At 41.7% G+C, this 21799-nt stretch overlaps 1 protein-coding gene across 1 annotated transcript in view; it reads right to left on the bottom strand.

Annotated features, from left to right (window-relative positions):
• myo1f (myosin IF) overlaps nucleotides 1-21799 on the bottom strand; it is a 135966-nt gene that overhangs the window by 39535 nt on the left and 74632 nt on the right. The window contains exons 10-15 of the mRNA XM_048559792.2: nucleotides 17934-18130; nucleotides 15543-15623; nucleotides 11285-11371; nucleotides 9210-9296; nucleotides 7530-7697; nucleotides 4158-4243 (exon numbers count right to left, since the gene is read on the bottom strand). Of these exons, the coding sequence (XP_048415749.1) occupies nucleotides 4158-4243; nucleotides 7530-7697; nucleotides 9210-9296; nucleotides 11285-11371; nucleotides 15543-15623; nucleotides 17934-18130 (706 nt within the window). The remainder of the gene's footprint in view (nucleotides 1-4157; nucleotides 4244-7529; nucleotides 7698-9209; nucleotides 9297-11284; nucleotides 11372-15542; nucleotides 15624-17933; nucleotides 18131-21799) is intronic.

The raw sequence follows: 21799 nt of genomic DNA, 5'->3' as shown, positions 1-21799 counted from the left end.
ACCAAGTGTGACTGAAACAGATTATCTGGGCCTTATCACATTGCTTTTTGTGAGAATTTGTTGTATATAGACTGACCGTAACATTTCCTACATAAGAGTGATTATATTTGCGAAGTATTTAATTGGTTATAAAGTGTTTGGTATATTCTGGGGTTGCAAAAGGTGTTCTGTGAACATTTCCTTTTTTACATTTCCTGTCTCTGTAGACTGATGCATTACAGTTGCATTTCTCTTCACTTCTCCTTTGCCCCTAAGAATTTTGTTCCATTCTGTTGTGATATTACTTATGGGTAAAGCTGAAAACTAATATATCGCACAATAGGGAAAACTATTGAACCTATAAAACAAAAAAAATTTCCATTGACAAACCAATGAAATTCTTTCCAGTGATAACGGGAAGTGCAGATGCTGTAGAATCCAAGATAACAAAGTGTGAAGCTGGATGAACACAGCAGGCCAAGCAGCACCCCAGGAGCACAAAAGCTGACGTTTCGGGCCTAGACCCTTCCATCAGAGAGGGGGATGGGGAGAGGGAACTGGAATAAATAGGGAGAGAGGGGGAGGCGGACCGAAGATGGAGAGAAAAGATGATAGGTAGAGTGGAGAGTATAGGTGGGGAAGTAGGGTGTCCAGGTGAACTTGAGGTTGGGGTGGAAGGTGTTGGTGAAGTGGATGAACTGTTCGAGCTCCTCTGGGGAGAAAGAAGCGGCGCCGATACAGTCATCAATGTAACGGAGGAAGAGGTGGGATTTCCCGCATTTCCCACAACACATCCCTCACATCCCGCCCCCACAACAACCGTCCCCAGAGGATCCCCCTCATTCTCACATGCCCCACCACCAACCTCCGGATACAACGCATCATCCTCCGACACTTCCGCCATCTACAATCCGACACCACCACCCAAGACATTTTTCCATCCCCACCCTTGTCTGCCTTCTGGAGAGAGCACTCTCTCCGTGACTCCCTTGTCCGCTCCACACTGCCCTCCAACCCCATCACACCTGGCACCTTCCCCTGCAACCGCAGGAAGTGCTACACTTGCCCCCACACCTCCTCCCTCACCTCCATCCCAGGTCCCAAGATGATTTTCCATATCAAGCAGATGTTCACCTGCACACCTGTGGCTTCCTCTACATTGGGGAAACCAAGCAGAGGCTTGGGGACCGCTTTGCAGAACACCTCCGCTCGGTTCGCAATAAACAACTGCACCTCCCAGTTGCAAACCATTTCAACTCCCCCTCCCATTCCTCAGACGACATGTCCATCATGGGCCTCCTGCAGCGCCAAAATGATGCCACCTGAAGGTTGCAAGAACAGCAACTCATATTCCGCTTGGGAACCCTGCAGCCCAATGGTATCAATGTGGACTTCACCAGCTTCAAAATCTCCCCTTCCCCCACTGCATCCCAAAACCAGCCCAGTTCTTCCCCTCCCCCCACTGCAGCACGAAACAAGCCCAGCTCATCCCCTCCCCCCCCACTGCATCCCAAAACCAGTCCAGCCTGTCTCCAAGACAATAAAATGTGAGGCTGGATGAACACAGCAGGCCAAGCAGCATCTCAGGAGCACAAAAGCTGACATTTCGGGCCTATACCCTTCATCCTGAGATGCTGCTTGGCCTGCTGTGTTCATCCAGCCTCACATTTTATTATCTTGGAATTCTCCAGCATCTGCAGTTCCCATTATCTCTCTCTCCCCCAGCCTGTCTCCGCTTCCCTAACCTGTTCTTCCTCTCACCCATCCCTTCCTCCCACCCCAAGCCGCACCTCCATTTCCTACCTACCACCTCATCCCACCTCCTTGACCTGTCCGTCTTCCCTGGACTGACCTATCCCCTCCCTACCTCCCCACCTATACTCTTCTCTCCACCTATCTTCTTTTCTCTCTATCTTTGGTCCGCCTCCACGTCTCTCCCTATTTATTCCAGTTCCCTCTCCCCATCCCCCTCTCTGATGAAGGGTCTAGGCCCGAAACATCAGCTTTTGTGCTCCTGGGGTGCTGCTTGGCCTGCTGTGTTCATGCAGCTCCACACTTTGTTATCTTGAAATTCTTTCCAGCACCATTTGAAATTGTTTCAGATTTTTCTCAACTAAATGTGTTTGAGCTACAGTAGAGATTAATAGCTCAAAACTGAATTATTCATGCTATCTGCAATCCCTAGAGATTTGTAGTCCCAACAATCCCTCTTATCAAACATTGACAAAATCCTGTCAAAATTTTCTTTCTGGCCTTACTTTTCTGATTCGTGCTGGGTTTTGGTTCAAAATGTCCCAGCAGCATTCTGATACATGAACAATGTCACTTGGTAAGGTATGTCCAAATAAAAACTTGTGAAGTTTTTGACCATGTGAAATCAAATGTCTTTTACTGATATGTTTCTTAGGAAAGACATTTTTAAAGGAAGGCGACAGTGGTAGGATTGAAATAAACCCAAAAGATGTGGACTAACGTTTTGTATTGTTAAAATTCTATTGATCTTATTTTGACCACACACATTTTCACACATTACTTTGAAATCATTTTGTTGCAGAAAGGAATTGCAGTTGAGATGACTCAGACCAAAATGCTCTTGGGTTTAGTACAAAGCCATAAAGTGAATTTATGCTTTGGCGAAATGATGGATTGAAAGCCAAAGAATCACATTAATGCTCTAGTGGATTGATTGCACAATTCTGGTCTAGAATCTGCATTGATAGCTGCAGTTGCTCACTGAATAAAAACTAACTTGTTTTGAAACAACAAGAACACACACATAGGGGAATTGCAGAATATTAGGCAAAATTATTATGGAAGCACAAACTGCAGAATTCAGTGTTGGATGATGATTTTCTGGGATAATGCACGTGATAAAATGGACATTCCAGCATTTCTGTTGTCTTTGTGCACAAACATTTTTCAATCAGAGTAAAGTATCTTCGGTCAAATGAAAGGATAACAAGTTCACAATTTGAACTTGTTTTAAGAATGTGATAAGAAGAATTGCTTGGATTATGTATTGATAATGCAAATTTTTCCTAAAGGTTTATATTCCTCAAAATGTCATGAACATGTTGTTTTAAATTATGTTAATCATTTCTCCAGAAGTATCATACAAACAAAATTTCCAAAAATATTTTGGCCACATGGCAATGTACATTATTGAGATAAATGAATGAATGCTTAACTTTATTGTGGAAGATCAAACATCCTTTGTCAATTCTTTGCCTAAAGCAACAGATTCTTGGTGATTATTTGCTAACCTATAGCAAAGTCCTGTGATGTTTTTGTTATAGGGTAGCGTGAGGATGCAGGGTCTGAAACCTGGTTAAGGTTGCATACATTGAAACAATGATTGAAACCTGTATCTTTACACTGATTTCAGAAGTCACATACACCAGGTTATAGTCCAACAGATTTATCTGAGATCACGAGCTTTTGAAGCACTGCTCCTTTATTGGGTGAAGTCAGACTTTACCTGATGAATGAGCAGCACCCCAAATGCTTGTGATTTGAAATGAACCTGTTGGACTATATCCTGGTAACACAGTGTGGAGCTAGAGGAACACACCAGGCCAAGCAACATCAGAGGAGCAGGAAAGCTGACCTTTCCGGTCGAGAGCCTTCTTCAGACCTGAAACATTAGCTTTCCTGCTCCTCTGATGCTGCCTAGCCTGCTGTGTTCCCCCAGCTTCACACTGTGTTATCTCTGATTCCAGCATCGGCAATTCTTACTATCTCGGACTATAACCTGGTGTTGTGTGATTTCTGACTTTGTTCACCCCAGGCCAAACAACCGGCACCTCAACATCATGATTACATGAGTTTGATCTCGCCACTGGCCAAACGAACCAATCAGTCCCACATATCAGGTGCTAAAGTATTTAAATTCAGCATTCCTAACATGTCTTAAAAACCATTGAATCTTAATTACCTGCTAATGTCGGACGTATTAATCTAACTGTATTGTCAGCAGTGTTTTCTCATCTATTGTGGGCAGAGCAGTGACTACGATTTTCTATTGTCAGACTTTTATCTGCATCAATTTTAGAACACTTATAAAGTTCTTGGTATATGTGACAGAAACCCAAATGTCTAATTTGAAAGCTACAGTTTTCAAGTTGATTGAAATGATGACCATATTTAGTATAATATGAGATAAAAATTCAAGGACCTACTATTCACTGGTTTGCATTAGCTCTATCAAATCGGTGAAGAGGACATCTCTGTTGCGTTCACAAAATCCATTCACATCATACGATACCTGCAGTGGAATATTTCAATTAAAACTCAAATATAGATATGCTGAATGAAATGATAGGTTTCTCTTTGTCATAGTATTTCTTGTTTCTTACATTATATCTTTAGGCTTCATAAGACTTAATGTTTTTTAAAAGGATGTTCCCTTTGTATCTTTACTTTGTGGCTTTGCCAATTTTGGAAAAACTGACACATATCAAATACATTTCATACTCAGATCCTGACATTTTCAGAGTCACGGCCATGGCTTAGCGGTATTATTGCTGGCCAGTTAATCCAGAGATAATGTTCTGGGAACCTGGGTTCAAATCCTGCCACAGAAGATGGTGGAATTTGAATTTAATGAAAACAAAACCTGGAATAATGAGGACGATGGGTCAATTGTCGGGGGGGGGGGGGGGGGGGGGGGAGTGGGGGCGGGGTGGGTGGTTGGTGTGGAAAACCATCAGGTTCACTAATATCCTTTAGGAAAGGAAACTGCCAATCTTACCTGGTCAGGCTTACATGTGAATCCAGGCCCACAGCATTGTGGCTGACTCTTAACTGCCCTGCCCTCTGCAATTAGGAATGGGCAATAAATGCTGGCCTGGCCAATAATGCTCTCATCCCATGAATGAATAAAAAAAAATCCCAACCTCCCTGTCAGATAACAAAGGAAAGCTGGTGGAAAGCTTAAATGTAATTTTCCAAACACCCTTAACAGCCCTTGGAATCTTACACTTCCACTTTTAATGTGGAGGCAGGATGACAGGTGGATGTGCAAGTTGCAGTTAGGTGGTTGGAAGCTCCAAAACCATATAGTAGGTGTCCCCACTGCATTGACTGTGGGCCATTGAGGCTGGCATGCTAAGCATCCTAAACAAACTAATACTGAATCGGCACTGAAGAGTGTCAAACTCCCAGCAACATGGATGGGAACTTGCAGGTTGTGATGTTCTCATGCAATGCCCTTGCCCTGCTTGATGATAGTGACCGTAGGTTTGGAAGGTGCTATCTGAGGACTCTTAGTGAATTTCTGCCATGGATCTTGTAGATGGTACGCATGGCTGCCACGTAGCATCGATAGTGGATGCAGTGAATGTTTGTGGATCTATTGCTAATCAAGTGAACTGCTTTGTACTGAATTGTGTCAAGTTTCCTGAGTGTTGTTGGAGTTGCACCCATCCAGGCAAATGGGGAGTATTACATCAATGACTTGTGCCTTGCAGATGGTGGACGCTACACAGGTTTTCAGGAGTCAGGAGGTAAGTTACTTCTCTAACTCTTCCTAGCCTTAGATGTGCTCTCACAGCCACAGCACTTATATGACAAGTCCAGTTTAGTTTCTGATCAGTGGAACTCCAGGATTTGACAGAGGTGGATTCAGTAATGATAATGCCATTGAAGGGGTGATGATTGTAATCTATCTTGTTGGAGATGGTCATTGCATGGCATTTGTATGATGTGAATGGTACTTGGCAGCTGTCAGTCCAAGCCTGGATATTGTCTAGTTCTTGTTGCATTTCGACAATGCTTGCTTCATTATCTGATGAGTGATGAATGGTGCTGAACATTGTACAATCATTAACAAACATCCCCACTTGCGACATTGCAGATGCCTTACCTATTATCTTCCAAAGTTCTCTCCCTTCAGCAACTGTTTTATTAAATTTGAAAATTGTACATGTCTCTTTGCTCTTTAAAAAATTTTAGAGAGAAACTACAGACATACAAATGAGAGATAATGGGAACTGCAGATGCTGGAGAATCCAAGATAATAAAGTGTGAAGCTGGATGAACACAGCAGGCCAAGCAGCATCTCAGGAGCACAAAAGCTGATGTTTCGGGCCTAGACCCTTCATCAGAGAGGGGGATGGGGTGAGGGTTCTGGAATAAATAGGGAGAGAGGGGGAGGCGGACCGAAGATGGAGAGAGCAGAAGATAGGTGGGGAGGAGAGTATCGGTGGAGAGGTAGGGAGGGGATAGGTCAGTCCAGGGAAGACGGACAGGTCCAGGAGGTGGGATGAGGTTAGTAGGTAGGAAATGGAGGTGCAGCTTGGCGTGGGAGGAAGGGATGGGTGAGAGGAAGAACAGGTTAGGGAGGCAGAGACAGGCTGGGCTGGTTTTGGGATGCAGTGGGGGGAGGGGAAGAGCTGGGCTGGTTGTGTGATGCAGTGGGGGGAGGGGAAGAGCTGGGCTGGTTGTGTGATGCAGTGGGGGGAGGGGACAAACTGGGCTGGCTTTGGGATGCGGTGGGGGAAGGGGAGATTATGAAGCTGGTGAAGTCCACGTTGATACCATTGGGCTGCAGGGTTCCCAAGCGGAATATGAGTTGAGGTTGCCTGTTGTCAGAAAATGACCAGCGTGAATAATTAAGGAGGAAGTAAAAATTTTCAACTGATCAGAAAGTGCAACTGTGGATTTTTAAAGAATCAGTAATGCTTGATGAACCTGACTGAAGTTATTGAAAACCACGACTGATGTAGTAGACCGAGAAATGTCTTTTGATGTAATTTGAATGGATTTCAAGAAGACATTCAATGGAGTCCCTGACAAGAGGCTGTTAGTTAAAGTTGAAGTTCTGGAATCGAGGACAAGTTATTGACCTAGGAGGAGACTGACTGATCAACATGAGCCAGAGAGTACAGATAAAGGGCAGATTCTCTAACTGGCTGCATGTAGCTTGTGGTATCTCACATAGATCTGTGTTGATTCCTCCACCATTCATTGTTTACCAAGATTGAGATGACAGGTTACAGGTACATATCTTCAAATTTGTCGATGACATAGTGCCAAAGTAAGATGGAAGCAAAAGTTTTGAGAAGTATTTACAGATTAAAAAACATGTTTTGCTTAAAATGGATTTTAGTATTGGCAAATGTGAAGTTGTCTGCTTTTGAAGGAAAAATTACAAGCCAAGAGGTTGCTGTCTGCTGCTGTTATGATGACAAATGCTGGTAAAGGAATTTGCAAATGGTTGATTTGATATGATTTGATTTATCATCATCACACGTACTGAGATACAGTGAAAAGTCTTGTTTTGTGTGCCAACTAGACAAATCATACCTTACATTAGTAAACCAGGGTAAAAGAACAGAATGTAGAATATAGTGTTACAGCTACAGAGAATGTGCAGGGAAAAAATTAACTTTAATATATGAGAGGTCTGTTCATAAATCTGATAACAGCAGGGAGGAAGCTGTTACCATAACTAAAGATCCAACTGAATCCTCAGACATGGATCTTGCTGGAAAGTCTATACAGCAATGACAGTTGTTTTGTAGCAGGATGTGTGCAGGATGGTACAGTACCTTTCCAGCATAGTGATGTATTATAAATCCTTGATTCCAGCTATTAAAATGTTCATGACCTCCTACGGCAGCCTGGAGCTTTTGTAACAGAGTTGAATCTGCTCCTTCTCCTGTGGCATGCATAGTAGCACAGACATCATCCAGGACACTCATAATTCCAGGTGGATTCTGAAAACATGTAATACACAGGAACAGGCTCACTTTATTTTATTGTGCACATTGAGTACTGCAAAGGATAGCTTGCTCGGGAAACATTATCTAAAATAACATAACACAAAGCTTTGTGATGAGGATGCACCAGAACCCCAAAATATTTAAAGGTTTTTTAAAATCTTTAATTCCAAAATACATGACTTTTAAAAAAAAGCAGACTTGTACAGTGAAAGGATGGATTTAAATTCGGTGACTGTCAGGCAAACTCTTTGTAAAGCCCATGGCATGTTGTTGTACATTGTCAGGAAGATTTCAAACAGGTATATGGTAAACAAGCAGAGATAATGAGGGGGGATACGGGGTGGGGTGGGGGGGGATCTGTTCTGTCACTTATCTAATATGGATACATTATAGAACAGTGATACAGTCCAAAGCAAATTACATAATACAAAAGTAGATAGCTTAAACCACATGCCACTTCAATCCCAAGATTGGATAATAGCCCTGTAATCCCTTAATTGTGTCCTTTTGGTTTTGAAAATGTATACTGAGAAATCTTTTGTTGCAACAAGGTTAATCTTGCCCTTTTGAGCAGCTTTTAGAGAAGTTTAAGGTGACAAGTACAGCACCTTGCCTATAGAAAGCCCAATATCAAACGGCACGGCAAGCCTAATTCAGAAACAGTGGCTCTTGAACTTCGCAAGGTGTGATATCATTGACTGTGGCAGAATGAAGTACATCCATTATTGCTATCACTCTGTTGTCTTTCGAAGGTGGCTGCAAATACAGCACTTCAAGGATACCTTCTCTCCAGCTCACAAAGAACTTTTGCTTTTTGTAAAATCTAAGCCAACCCTTAAAATTCGTGCTTAAAATTTCTGAAAAACAGTGAAGTCTAAGTGATCTGGATTTAATTTCTATAGAAACGAAATTTGGGGACAAGTATCCGATTAATGCTCACTTTACATGATGCCCAAAACAAAATCTGACCCCAATTCCTTTATCAGCAATTCACTCTTCTCCATTAAACCTACATATCAATTGTCCATCTTTTATTGATAAGCACGTATGAAATGTGAAATTATTCATAATGCTTCAGATTTATGAATTGCATTATAATTTAGTGGGATTATTTTAAGAGTTTACAAATAAAATAAGTAAAATTTCTATTCATACAATCGAGTCTAATTTTGCAGAGAACAGTGATATTCCTGACCAAATTTTTAAGACACATAATTGACAGTAAGTAACAGTGTGGAGCTGCAGTGGTCTCGACCCAAAACGTCAGCTTTCTTGCTACCCTAATGCTGCCTGGCCTGCTATGTTCCTCCAGCTCCACAGTGTGTTATCTCTGACTCCAGCATCAGCAGTCCTTACTATCTCTAATTGAGAGTAAATGTTTGCTTATGAGTTATGAGGTAACTATTCAATCCCGCAGTTCTGAAAATATGTCAAATTGTGATAGACCCCATGAACGGCAGACATTTTTATAGGTTCCTCATTTAAATCAATTGGAAAATCACTTACAAGTTTGTTTTCTATCAGATCACAGACAATTTTGTTATTGAAATATTGAATGGGTGTCCATTTAATCCCCTCCTGTACGTACTCTTCCTGTTTGAGAGAAAGACAAAGCATGTTGTGAAGTGCAATTCATTGCAGCAGGTTTATGCCTCAGCCCAAGTTGTAAGATACCTCTCCACAAAGTAGCCTTAATCCTTTCAATTTCAAACAATATCCTTATTATATATGTTTACTAACATATTAAGATCAGGTCAGGATGATAGCCTACATTCTAGAGATATGCACCCAATTTAAGTTTGCCATAACATTTATGAGAGTGTCATGGCTTTTGCAAGAGGGTGCCAGGAAGCTACTATAAACACCTCTTGCAACATGGATATCCTGACTCCGCCTTGATTGACAACAACATGCATTTGTTGTGATTTAATGAAGCAAAACATTCTAATAGCAGTATTCATGCTTCTGCTTTAGAGAAAGCAAATATCAAAATTATACTAGATAATAAAATGTGAGGCTGGATGAACACAGCAGGCCCAGCAGCATTGTGCTCCTGAGATGCTGCTGGGCCTGCTGTGTTCATCCAGCCTCACATTTTATTATCTTGGATTCTCCAGCATCTGCAGTTCCCATTATCACATCAAAATAATACTGATATCTTGTAAACCCTTCATGGTTTAGCAGTGGCAAAAAATCACATGCTCCAAGTTACAGGTATAAAGATATTAATGAAAGAAATTGAGTTAGAAATGGTCAACACGATTCTTGATAAACTATATCAAAATATAGACAATGTTCTCTGGCCTCTCATAAATGAAAAAAAACCAGGCCTCAATTTTCTGATAAGAACACAGTTTAAAATTAATATAAAAAGATTTCACACCTGCACTGGAAGTACGACCTTTGCAAAGTTATCTAACTGTTAGAATTATGCATAGTTCAAACTTCAGATTTGTATGACTTCAAATATTTTGATTGATCTTTTGCAGGTCCAAATTGGACTTTTTCATACTTTGCCATACTGAACTGCATTGACAGAATTTTGGATGAACATAATAAAGTAGAACCAGGAATGGGAGGACTTGGCTACATTGAGACTGGGATGTTGGTTTGCTGACACTTTCTGCCTTGGGGGTCGTTGTAGAAGTGAATGGCTCGGGATTGGGGCAGGAACTGATGATTACCCATCTGCAAGTGGTGGGTAGCCAATAAGATACTTAAAGTCTGATAAAGGGCAACTGGGGAACACAAACAGGAATTTCTCACTTAACAACAGGGCACACCAGCAGCGGAAAATCTTGGCCAATGAATTGAAGTATCTCCTAGTGGCAGGCCACGGGCTGGTGCTCGAAATAACCTTACAACATCTCTCCCATCATCCGTCCCACAATTGTCCCAAACCTCTTGGCATTTTTATGGGATGAAATGCCCTGTGGAGGGAACTCTTCCTCCAATGTAGTGGTCTGGCTATTCTAGTTAATACATGTTCACCTTTGTTGAAAGCTCTTAAAAGTATACTTGAAGCTTGAGGTGCCCTCTGTCTGTTCCTTACAGTGGCAGCCTTCACCTCTGACAGTAGGGCTGCTGATCTCTGTGTGCTGGTTTAACTGGTTTGTAAGAATTATTACTTGATTACTCAGCCATTGAGAAATGACCTTAGGCCTCAGGTCTGGAATTGGGTATGATATTGTGGTCCCAACCCCAAAACTTAAGAATCCTGCCCACTCTGCTGCAAGGAGTCATTCAGTTTCAGCATCAGGTGCTTGAATACCAGAGCACCTCATGTGCAGATAGACCTGCTGGACCATCCCTTTTTGGAGCCACTTTTCTTCCAAAGCACACAAAATGGGTATATTCTGTTTGGGAAGCTTATTGGTAACAGTTACTGGTGTTGGGGGAGAAAATAAAGCAAACAGTACAATGATTCATAAGGAGGAAACCTACGCAGACACAAGGAAAATATGCAAATTCTACACAAACAACTGTGCGAGGGTGGAATCAAACCCAGGTCCCTAGAGCTGTGAGCTGCTGCCTCAGTGTGATTCTTATTCTTGTTTCTTATTTTAAATGCAGTAATGTACCTGTTCAGCTTTGAGGGTTAACTCAATGAAAATCTGCTGAAGCTTCTCATTTACAAAATTAATGCAGAACTGTTCAAATCCATTTTTCTGTGAATCAGAAGGAAAAGATAACAATAGAGTGTTAGAATGACAGTATTTCGTTTTGATTAAAACAGACATAATGTGTGGCTATTATGAACTCTGCTGGAAATGAAGAGTGGAAATTATTCCAGGCAAAGGGGGTTTGGTCTACTGGCTGAACAGGCAGCCAAAGCCCCATGGTGCTAATGAAATGGCCAGTGATGGGCCTTCCCTGGGACGGACAGCCCCAGAGCAAGAAACCCCATCAAGTCCCAGCGTTGTTAGACAATCAGAGGCTGGCTCTGTTGTGTTGAGGCTGGCTCCTCCTCATTGCTATAGTGCCACTGGGAGTGCAGTGGCCATGGTTGGTAATGCCCCACAGGAAGATCAAGATCATCAAAAAAGCCCTGAACTGTGTGTGAATGAGGTTGGGATGTGGATTGTGAGGAATGGTGTCACTCGGTTGGAGGTTTGGGAGGGTGGAGTGGTGGTGGAAGAAAGAGAAAGGGAGAGGCATGTCTCCCGTCTTTTGATTGCTGACTTCATGGTGCTTGAAAATGTGAGACTGCTCATTGAAGCCTGCAAGAGGCCACTCACATGGTGACAATGAGAATGTCAGGCGGAGTCTAATTTACAGCAGCTGTCATGTTCAATCCCATGTCATGGAAGAAAATGCAGTTATTGAAATTCAGTAAGCTAAATGTCATCATTTTGTTCGCCTAACTTCAAAGAAGTTATTTGCAATTTAAAGGAAATATCCTCAATGTTTGAGAACCTTCTAGTTTTTTTTCATTTGTGGGATGTGGGCGACTCTGGTTGGCCAGCAATTCTTGCCTATCCCTAGTTGCCCTTGAGAAGTTGCCTTTTGAATCATTGTAGTCTACTTGGTGTGGGTTGGCCCATAATGCCATTTGGGAAGGAATTCCAGGATTTTGACCCAGTGACAGTGAAAGAACGGAGATATATTTCCAAGTTTGGATGGTGAGTGGCTTGGAGGGGAACTTGGAAGTGATGGTGTTCCCTTAAGTCTGCTGCACTTGTCCTTCTAGAAGGAAGAGGTCATTGGTATGGAAGGTGCAGCCTGATATATTTAGTGAATTTCTGCAGTGCATCCTGTAGATAGTACACACTGCTGCTACTGAGTGTCGGTGGTGGAGGGAGTTGATGCTTGTGGATGTAGTACCAATCAAGCAGGCTGCTTTGTCCTGGATGGTGTCAAGCTTCTTGAGTGTTGCTGGAGCTGCATTCATCCAGGCAAGTGGGGAGTATTCCATCACACTCCTGATTTGTACCTTGTAGATGGTGGACAGGCTTTGAGGACTCAGGTGGTGAGTTATTTGCCGCAGTATTCCTAGCTTCTGACCTGCTGTTGTAGCGGCCGTGTTTATGTGGTAAGTCCATTTGAGGTTCTGGTCAATGATAACACCCAGGATGTTGATGGTGGCAGATTCAGTTACGGTAACACCATTGAATGTCAAGGGGTGGTGGTTAGATTGCCTGTTATTGATGATGGTCATAGCCTGGCATTTGTGTGGCGTGAATGTCACTTGCCACTTGTCAACCCAAGCCTGGATATTGTCCAGATCTTGCTGCATTTGAACACAGACTGCTTCAGTAACTGAGGAGTTGCAAATGGTGTTGAACATTGTGCAATCATCGGTGAACATCTCCACTCTGACCTGATGATGGAGGGAAGGTCATTGATGAAGCAGCTGAAGATGTTTGGGCCTAGGACGCTACCCTGAGGAACTCCTGCAGAGATGTTCTAGAGCTGAGATAACTGACCTCCAACAACCATGACCATGTTCTTATGTGTCAGGTATGACTCTAACCACTGGAGAGTTTCCCCTCTTATACCCATTGAGTCCAGTTTCGCTTGGGCTCCTTGATGCCACACTCGGTTGAATGCATCCTTGATGTCAAAAGCTGTCACTCTCACCTTACCTCTGGAATTCAGCTCTTTGTCCATGTTTAAATTAAGGCTGTAATAAAGTCAGGAGCTGAGTGGCCCTGGTGGAACTCAAACTGGGCATCACTGAGCAGGTTATTGCTGAGCAGGTGCTCCTTGGTAGCACTGTTGATGGCACCTTACATCACTTTACTGATGATTGAGAGAGTGTGGTAATTGGCTGGGTTGGATTTGACCTGCTTTTTGTGTATAGGACATACTTGGGCAATTTTCCACATTGTCGGGTAGATACCAGTGTTGTAACTGTACTGGAACAGCTTGGCAAGGGAAGTGGCAAGTTCTGGAGCACAAATCTTCAGTACTATTGCTGGAATGTAGCCTTTGTAGTATCTAGTGTTTCCAACTGTTTCTTAATATCACGTGGAGTGAATTGAATTGGCTGAAGACTGGTATCTATGATGCTTGGGGCCACTGGAGGAGGCCAAGATGGATCATCTACTCTGCACTTCTGGCTGAACATTGCTGCAAATGCTTCAGCCTTATATTTTGCACTGATGTGCTGGGGTCTTCCATCATTGAGTATGGGGATATTTGCGGAGACTCCTCCTCCAGTGAGTTGTTTAATTGTCCACCACCATTCATGATTGGCAGAACTGCAGAGCTGAGATCTGATCCGTTGGTTGTGGGATCACTTAGCTCTGTCTATCACTTGCTGCTTATGCTGTTTGGCTTGTAAGTTGTCCTGTTTGGTGGCTTCACCAGGTTGACACCTCATCTTCAGGTATGCCTGGTACTGCTCCTGGCATGCCCTCCTGCACTCTCCATTGAACCAGGATTGATTGCCCGGTTTGATGGTAATGGTTGAGTGGGGTATATGCTGGGCCATGAGGTTACAGATTGAGCTGGAGAACAATTCTGCCGCTATTGATGGTACACAGTCCGCATGGATGCCCAGTCTTGAGTTGCTAGATCTGTGTGAAGTCTGTCCCATTTAACACAGTGATAGCCACACAACACGATGTTATTCTCAGTGTGAAGGCATGCCTTCGTCTCCACAAGGAGTGTGCAATGGTCACTCTTACTGATACTGTCATGGACAGATGCACCTGCAGCCGGCAGCTTAGTAAGGATGAGGTCAGGTATGTTTTTCCCTCTTGTTGGTTCCCTCTCCACCTGCTACAGACTCAATCTAGCAATTACGTCCTTTAGGACCCAACCAGCTCGATTTATAGTACTGCCGCTGAGCCACTCTTGATGATGGACATTGAAATCCCCCACCCAGAGTACATTTTGTGCCCTTGCCATCCTCACTGTTTCCTCCGAGTGTTGTTCAACAAGGAGGGGTCATGATTCATCACCTGAGGGAGGACGGTATGTGGTCATCAGCAGCAGATTTCCTTGCCCATGTTTAACTTGAAGCTGTGAGACTTCATGGGGTCCAGAGTCAATGTTGAGGACTCCTAGAGCAACTCTCTCCCAACTATATACCACTGTGCCACCCCCTCTGCTGGGTCTATCCTGGTGGTGGGACAGGACATATCCAGGGATGGTGATGGTCATGTCTGGGAGATTGTCTGTGAGGTATGATTTTGCAAGCATGATTATGTCAGGCTGTTGTTTGACTAGGCTCTCCAAATTTTGGCACTAAACCCCAGATGTTAGTGAGGAGGACTTTGCAGGGTCGCCAGGGCTGTTTCCGCCATTGTCTTTTCCAGTGTCTAGTTTGATGCCAGTATTCAGTAAGTTGTGTTCATCATTACAGTTATGAATACTAAGCCTCATAAATCTGACAAGTTACAGCCCTTGCTTTAGAAATATATCCCTGCCTTTTCAATTGAGAGATAACACACTTACCACCTTCCATTTCTTCAATCAGTAATTTTTCTGCAATTGCAATATATTGTTAGACTTCAGCAGTTTGCAGAAGACAATACAATAAGCAGAGATGGCTTCATTGGGTAGCACACTGTTTGCAAAACATGTCACTAAAGCTTTTACATTACAACAGACTGTTGCAAGAAAGAACTTGAACTGCAACATGACACATTGTAACGCATCAATCCAAACTGCCCTATTTCCATAAAATTTATGACAGATTTTTGCATTGAGTGCACAGTGTTTGTTGCTGCTTTGCAGGATTATGTATTTAACATTAATTTCTAGAACAAAATAAACTCGAATTCCACCTTGTTATAAAGGGCAGAAATTAATTTTCAAATTTATTTCACATTTGCAAAATTGGATTCTGAAATTAAGCATAGCTTCTGAGTTTAAATTTTTATACAATACCTGAAAAATTTCAAATCCATATATATCCAGCACTCCTATACTGTATTCCTCATATGGTTTCTGCATTGCCTTGTTAACAGCCTAAACAGAAGGAATGAAATGGATGTGCAATTAATAAATTTATTTAAAAATCCTGAATGATTAGCTAATTTGTTAGAACATGTTAAGAATCATCAATTATGTATTACATTTTGGAAATCTCATTTATTTACTATACTTTTTCCAAGATTGGCAAGGAATTCATTCAAATGAAAACTGTTACTGAGCATAACGTACTATAGAAATATTGAAACAGAGAGGAGCAGGAGTAGACTATTCAATCCTTTGACTCTGCTCCACTATTCAATAGGACCATGACTGAGCATCAAACTCATTACTGTAATCCCAGCCTCCCCCATATCCTTTGGTGCCTTTAGTCAGAAGAGCTATATTTACTTTGAAACACATAATACTTTGGCCTCACCCACTTTGTGTGGTCATGAAATCCTCTGGGTGAAGGAATTTCTCTTAACTCAGTCCTAAAAGCTTTATCCCTTGTCAGTAAACAATGGCTCTTGGTTCTGGCCTCCCCCACCATTAGTAACATCCTTCTGGTCTTGTCCTGTTGAAATTTTGTAGTTTTCTATTAGATAACCTGAATACAATCCTATCCAACTCAATCTCTCCTCATACGACTGCCCTGCCATCCTAGGAATCAATCTGGTAAATCTTTGCTGCATTCCCTCTATCACAAGACTGCACCATAACTGCACACAATAATCCATGTGTGCCTCACCAATGCCCTGTACAATTGCAGCAAGATGTCCTTATTCATCTCCTCATTACATTTTGTATTACTTTTCAAACATTGCATTGTTTATTACCAGTTGGAAAATGCAGCCGAGAAAGTTATGTTTTGGCCACACAACTTATGTAGCATAGAGATAATGGGAACTGCAGATGCTGGAGAATCCAAGATAACAAAGTGTGAAGCTGGATGAACAGAGCAGGCCAAGCAGCATCTCAGGAGCACAAAAGCTGACGTTTCGGGCCGATACCTTATGTAGCATAGATGCTAGGATGGGGAAGGAAATTTTCAGCAGAACCAGTTTCTGTTACTTTTCAATCTCTTTCAGGCCTGGTTGCTATGTTTCGGAAAGGGATGCTAGTCGGTGCATCTTTTATCCTCTCAGTGGCAGGAATCCAAGCTCCCTGGGAAATCCCACCAGTTCGCTATGGTCAATAGTATGTCCACTTCCATTGTTCAGCAGCAGTAGCAATATCATGGCCATAAATGGGACTTAATATGTCATATTGGCGATGAACATATCATGGGTGGACCAGCTAAGGACATAGATTGAGATATTCCGTGACATTAGCCCGACCCGCCATATGAGAGTAACACGTTTATGGTCTGAATTTCTGCTGCTTCTATGCGTTAGGTGCACAGACAGTGTAAGTAACTAAATTTCTTATGCATTTACTTGAAGATTCAGGGGTAGAGCAGATGGTAAGTGGAAGTCATATGGCAAAGTCAGGGCTCCCTGAATTCCCTTTTTAGCAATATTTAACAGAAGGAAACTGCTTAGGAGACATGATATGTCATGGAGATGGTATCAGGAAGGTATAAGACAACATAAATATGCTAACTGAGTGGGAAATGCTATGGCAGATGGAGTGCAATGCTAGAAGGGATGAGGTTTCCCGCTTTGGATAAAAGAAAGACAAAGTAAAATATATTCTGGATGGAGAAAGACTAAGGTCTGTGAAACAGAAAAGAGATTTTGGTGCTATTGTAATCCAATTGCACAGGGTAGTGTGCAGGTAAATTGAGTAATCTGCCCTTTATCTTTAGGGAATTGGAATTCAAAAGTGAGAAAGCAATATTTCTGCTGCTCACACCCCATTTGGAAGATCCCAGCATTCAGTTTGGACACCAACTTGCTTCGGAAGGGACACTGCACAGATATATGAGAATTTTCCAAATCTTAAGGAGTTAAATTACAAGGGATAGTTGGATTAATTTAGCTCACGCTCAGTTATGAAAATCTTAGGGAAATGTAATCAAAACACTTAAAACAATTCAAAATAGTTTATTTTTATATGCCCTATCTCCACTGTTGGGGGATTCTGGAATAATAGAATTAAATTGAGCGTGACATCACTTTGGAGCACTTTTTTTATACAATGGTGGCAAGTTTGAATTTGCCTCCTGTGAATGAGATCGAAAGATGTGCATTAGGAAAGGGTAGCAAAGAACATGCAACAAAGGTGGATTTGAGAGGCAGTGCTGCCAGTAGAACTGAAGCAGTTATTCCTTACGTTTGTTCATAATTTTTCCCAGAGTGTATAAGACAAATTTGGTCAGATTTTCTCACATTCAAAATCATTATTAATTTGAGAAATACTTACGTCTACTAAATAATCAAATAACCGTGCATAAAGGGCTTTCGATAGTGCATCTCGGGTGTATCCTGCCTGCTCCACATTTAAGGTCATGTTGATGGATTCTGTCTTGCCTCCCCACTTACTGTCCATTTTCCTGCTGGTCACTTTCTCTCTCAATTTCATTTCGTTGATTCCCAGCAGGAATGCCGGAAAAGCCAAGTCTTCATGCAAACAAAGAAAATATATCAATTATTGATGGTGCGGTCTTCCTTTCTGTATCAGCAAATATAAAAGTCATTAATATTTTAAAAAGCACTGTCGAGTATTAGGAATAGCAATTACTTCCCATTAAACAAAGCTTGAATAACATTGCTAATTTACTGATAATGCTTTGTGATTTGCGATACTCCACAAAATAGATACATAATGGCGATTCTGGCCAAGGAGATAACTCAATAATAGGAATGTTTCTATATGCTACTGTTAAATAAATCTGATCACAGACTATTTTTCTTCATGCCCCAGTTTCCAACTCCAGTCTCCAGCAATGAATGATTCATCATCATCATGGGTGTTCCACCAGAGAGTCTCTTTTGCTGATAATACTCTTTTCACATCTCTCTATCCTGTGAGATTTTGTTAGTTACAAATAATTCAATTTTCAAGCCATCCAACAGTTATATTCTCTTCCTTCATCTCTCTCTTCTTCCCTGAAATCTCCCCTTCGTAACTTACAAACCAATTTCCTTTTAAACTATGCCCAACCTGGACTCTCTGTCTTTCTTTAATTACGTTAAACAAATATCTTTGGTCACTCTGTACAGCACTTCATTTGTTACTCTTTCTGTCCAACAGATCCTTACTGTTCTCCTCCAAATCACCATTTCTAGGATTTTTATAATGTTGGTATTCTTCTCTGAGATTCAAGTCTCACATCTATTCAAAACAATACTTTACAGGTCATTTTTTTGAGTTGTTTGTTTGGGTTTCTAGTCAGCAGCTGTTTCTTCTCACCAAGGTGTACAAGGTAATGAGAGGCATGGATAGAGTCGATAGCCAGAGACTTTTCCCCAGGGCACGATTGACTGCAATGAGGGGTCATAGTTTTAAGGTGTTAGGAGGAAGGTATAGAGGAGATGTCAGAGGGAGGTTCTTCACCCAGAGAGTTGTGAGTGCATGGAATACTTTGCCAGGGGTAGTCGTGGAAGCGGAGTCATTAGTGACATTTAAGCGACTGCTGGACATGCACACGGACAGCAGTGAATTGAGGGGAGTGTAGGTTAGGTTATTTTATTTTTGGATTTATGGTTTTTTCCACGGCACAACATCGTGGGCCGAAGGCCCTGTACTGTGCTGTACTTTTCTATGTTCTTTTCTATGTTCTAATTACAGCCTTTTCCATTGCTATCCTTGTTTTTACTTTCTTGTTCTATGTTTCGTTTATCTGCAGATGTTATGCTTCCTAAATGCTTCAACTGTTGCCCCTAATGTAGTTCTTAACCCTCTGTGAATATTCCATGGTGATTTTGAGACATGTACCAGTTTCATTTTACCAATGTTCACTTTGTTCTAAAGTTCATGCCTCCATTTACTAATCTATGCACCAGTTCTTGTAAATCTTCTTTTGTGTTTGCAGCAAATGCGTTGTCATCTGCAAAAATCTAAATGATGTTATCATTTGCTGTACACTGACAACAAACTAATAATCAGAATCTAAATTGTCAAACACCCCTCCGATCATTGCTGCTCTCGACCTTCGAGAGGATTAGTTATAAAAATCACTCTTGCTGAGCTGCTTGGTCAATTACATACAGCACTGACTCGCTGTTGGCTCCTCTGGCAGTTGCTATTTGTCCCATGTACATATTTCTGATGAAGTATCTGTAATCCCAGTCCTCTCCAATGTCCTTCAGCATAGTCATGAACTTAATGCAGTCAATGATTGAATGTTTTTTCCTAATCTATAAAATGTATTATTCATTAGGCAGCAACAAACAGTAATTCCTTTAAAGGGTCATTTGATAATGTTAAAGTGAAAATGACCAGTCAAAGTTCAATACAAATGAGGCAGACAATGCATTCAACTAACATTCCTACACAAATGACTTTGCTTACATTTCTTCTGAATTACTCTGAAGTTTCATTGCTACCTCCACAAAGAATTCTAACAGATTTGTCTGTCATGCTGTCTCCTTGACAAAGCCACACTGACTCAGCCCTATTTTATCATGCACTTGCAAGTACTCAGCAATCTCATTCCTTATTAATGGAGTTTAAAATCTTACCAAAACTTAGGTCAGGCTAACCAGCCTGTAGTTTTCTGACTTCTACCTCTCTCCCTTCTTAAATAGGGGTGTTATATTAGCCATTTTCCAGCCCTGTGGCACACTCCATGACTCCAGTAATTCCTGAAAGACTGCCACCAATGCCTCCACAATCTCTTCAGCTTTCTCCTTCAGAATCCTGAGGTGTAGTCCATCTGGTCTGAGTGTCTTATCCATCTTCAGAACTTTCAGTTTCCCCAGCAATGACTTAGTAGACTCACTTCTTCCCCCTTACTCTCTTGAAGTTCTGATATGCTACTGGTGTCTTCCATCATGAAGAGTGATGCAAAGTACTTATTCAGTTCTATTCTTTGTTCTCCATTACTACTCCCCCAGCCTCATTTTCCCAGTGGTCCAATTTCCAGTCTTACTTACTCTTGCCTTTTCAATAATCGAAAAAAAACTCATACAATCTTCTTTTATATAACCAGCTAGCTTACCCTGATATTTCATCTTCTTCCCACTTATTGCTTTTTTTTAAAGTAATTCTCTATTGGTTTTTAAAGACTTCCCAATCCTCTGACTTTACACCAATCTTTTCCACATTATGTACTTTTACTTTTGTTTTTTCTTGTCCCTGACTTCCCCTGTCAGCCATTGTTGCCTCATCATCTCCTAATCATGTTTCTTCTTCCTTGGGATGAATTTTTGCTGTAGCTCTGAAATTATCCCCAGAAACTCCTACCATTGCTGTTCTGTCACCTTCCCTACGAGGCTTCCCTTCCAAACAGCTAGAGGAAGGGCTAGAGGCTGATACAATTACAACATTTAAAAGGCATTCAGATGGATATATGAATAGGAAGAGTTTAGAGGGATTTGGGCCAAGTGCTTTCAAATGGGATTAGATTTATCTCAGATATCTGGTCGGCGTGGACTGAAGGGTCTGTTTCTGCGCTGTACATCTCTATGATTCCATGAATCCACAACTCTGGTCTCATGTCTTTGTAGATGCCTTCATGCAATTGCAATATTATTACATCTGATTCAAGCTTCTCCCTATCAAACTGCAGGATGAATTCTGTTAGGTTATGGTTACTGCCCCCTCGGGGTTCCTTCACCTGAAGCTCCCTAGTCAAATCTATCTAATTACACATCACCAGATCCAGAATAACCTGTTCCCTAGTGGGCTCTACCTCAAGCTGCTCCAAAAACATCTCAAAGACATTCTATAAATTCCTTTTCTGGGATCTCCGACCAATCAGATTTTCCCAGTCCACCTGCATATTTGAAATTCTCTATAATTATTGCAATAGTGCCTTTCTTACATGCTCTTTCCACTTACTGATTTATTTTCTGCCCCACATTCTGACTACTGCTAGGAGGCGTGTTGATAACTCCCCTTCTTTTGCTGTTCAGAGAAAGATTTTAAAGGAACCTAAGGGGCACCTTTTTATGCAAGAGGATAATGTGTGTGTGGAATGAGCTGCTGGAGGAGGTGGTGGAGGCTGGTACAGTTGCAACATTTAAAAGGCATCTGGATGGGTACATAAATAGGAAGGGTTTAGAGGGATATGGGCCAAATGCTGGCAAATGGGATTAAATCAGTTTAGGATATCTGTTTGGCAT

Source organism: Stegostoma tigrinum, chromosome 30 (assembly GCF_030684315.1).
Source record: "Stegostoma tigrinum isolate sSteTig4 chromosome 30, sSteTig4.hap1, whole genome shotgun sequence".
Lineage (NCBI taxonomy): Eukaryota > Metazoa > Chordata > Chondrichthyes > Orectolobiformes > Stegostomatidae > Stegostoma > Stegostoma tigrinum.
Note: the sequence above shows the minus strand (reverse complement) of the source record. Positions and strands in the feature narration are given on the sequence as shown.